Consider the following 1,542-nt stretch of genomic DNA (forward strand, 5'->3'; position numbering starts at 1 on the left):
TGGGCTCGGGTGGGCCTGGAGTGTCTGGATCCCACAGTGTGAAGTGACTCATCCCTGGGCCTGGCCTGTCCCACTGTGTGAAACCTTCCTAGGTTGGCTTTGTGGGCCGCTATTTTTTTTAGAGCAGGGGTTTCTGCTGCTTTGCAGGTAGGCCGGGGAAAAGAACACACAAGAAACCTCTTTCCTTGTGTCTTTGTGATGAAGCTTGGGGCAAGAAGTGTGAGAGAAGACAGTAGCACATTTCTCTTCTCTCTTCTCCGTGCCTCTGAGCTGCAGCACAAGTTGAGCTGTCTCAAGGATGTGAGACGGAGTAAGGAAATGGTGTGTTCTGGGCTGACAGATTAGGAACATCCATTGGAGATGAGGTCTCCCGTTTTCTTTGCACATTGGAGGATTTAGTAGACTCTAATCAGCACTGCATATCCCAAGCTGGTTGCTTCTGAAACAAGAAGCCAACGTAGTGCTTGTCCTGGTGTGAGAAGCTCCCGGGTAGCTCCCCAGAGCTGGGTCTGTCTGGGCTGCCAGGGCGCTTCGTGCTGCCTGAGGGGGAAGTTGCTGTTGATCTCCTGCAGCCTGTTCTCTGGCTCTCCTGCACTTCTTAACTTTCCATTTTGTCTCTGTTGTTCCCAGGAAAGTCGGGATGGTCGTGTGGACAGCTGGAGAAATTTCCAGGCAAATACAAAGGGGAAGAAAGAGAAGAAAAACAGGACCTTCCTGAGACCACCCAAAGTAAAAATGGAGCAGCGCGAATGATCCTGGCAGCACTGCCCGAGTGCGGCTCCTCAGTCCCCTCCCTGCTTTTAAGGACTCATTGGCACCTAGAGTAAGAATTGCTTTTTAGTAGACTTGTTTGTTTTCAGTACAATTAATTATTGGTCAAAGTATTTTTTGTACTCTGTCCATTTGAACTAGGGCTGTAGTTTGACCTCGGCCAGGAACCCGCTACATGTAGAACACTTGGCTTAGGAGGGTCCCTGCCATTATTGCTGTCCTGTTTGTCCGCTGCCCTGTAGCTCGATGTTTTGTATTTCACCGAGATTGTGCTGTTTCATCGCTTCCATTTCTAGTTTGAGAGCTGAACAAAATATTGGAAATGCATCCATACCTTTCCAGGCATCATCTCTCAGCAAATTCAGCTTCGGAAATGTCCGAACTGACTCTGGGAACCTGCTTCCAGCACTGTGTGATGCAGCTGCCCTGCGGCTCAAGTCCGGCGGCTCCTCACTGTGTGCTGCTTGGAAGGACCCTTCCCCCAAGATTTGATTCCCAAAATCCCAGCTCTCAGGCTTAGACTTCGGTAAATCTCAGACCAGCTGGTCACTTCCCATAAAGAAAAAAATAACTTCTGTTGATAAATAGTTAAGTTGCAATGGTCTGTATGTAAAATAAATTTTTACCCAGGTTACTGCTTTGTTGGTTTTTTTTCTTGGAATTATTCAAAGATACAATTGCAAGGGTGTGAGCTGAGTGCTGGCCACGGAAATGTTGAGCACTTTCCCTATAAGGGTCTGGCACCAGCACAGATCAGGGGACGAACTGCTG

The 1,542-nt window shown here is 48.4% G+C and overlaps 1 protein-coding gene across 1 annotated transcript in view; it reads left to right on the plus strand.

Annotated features, from left to right (window-relative positions):
- Positions 1-1,405, plus strand: part of DNAJC8 (DnaJ (Hsp40) homolog, subfamily C, member 8) — a gene marked incomplete at its 5' end in the record, with an annotated part of 12,244 nt that extends 10,839 nt beyond the window's left edge. Inside the window, one exon of the mRNA XM_009868255.1 lies at positions 631-1,405. Coding sequence (XP_009866557.1) covers positions 631-753 — 123 coding nt within the window. The remainder of the gene's footprint in view (positions 1-630) is intronic.
- Positions 1,406-1,542: the final 137 nt, after the last annotated feature.

The sequence above is a fragment of the Apaloderma vittatum genome, unplaced genomic scaffold (assembly GCF_000703405.1).
Source record: "Apaloderma vittatum isolate BGI_N311 unplaced genomic scaffold, ASM70340v1 scaffold7934, whole genome shotgun sequence".
In the NCBI taxonomy this organism is placed as follows: domain Eukaryota; kingdom Metazoa; phylum Chordata; class Aves; order Trogoniformes; family Trogonidae; genus Apaloderma; species Apaloderma vittatum.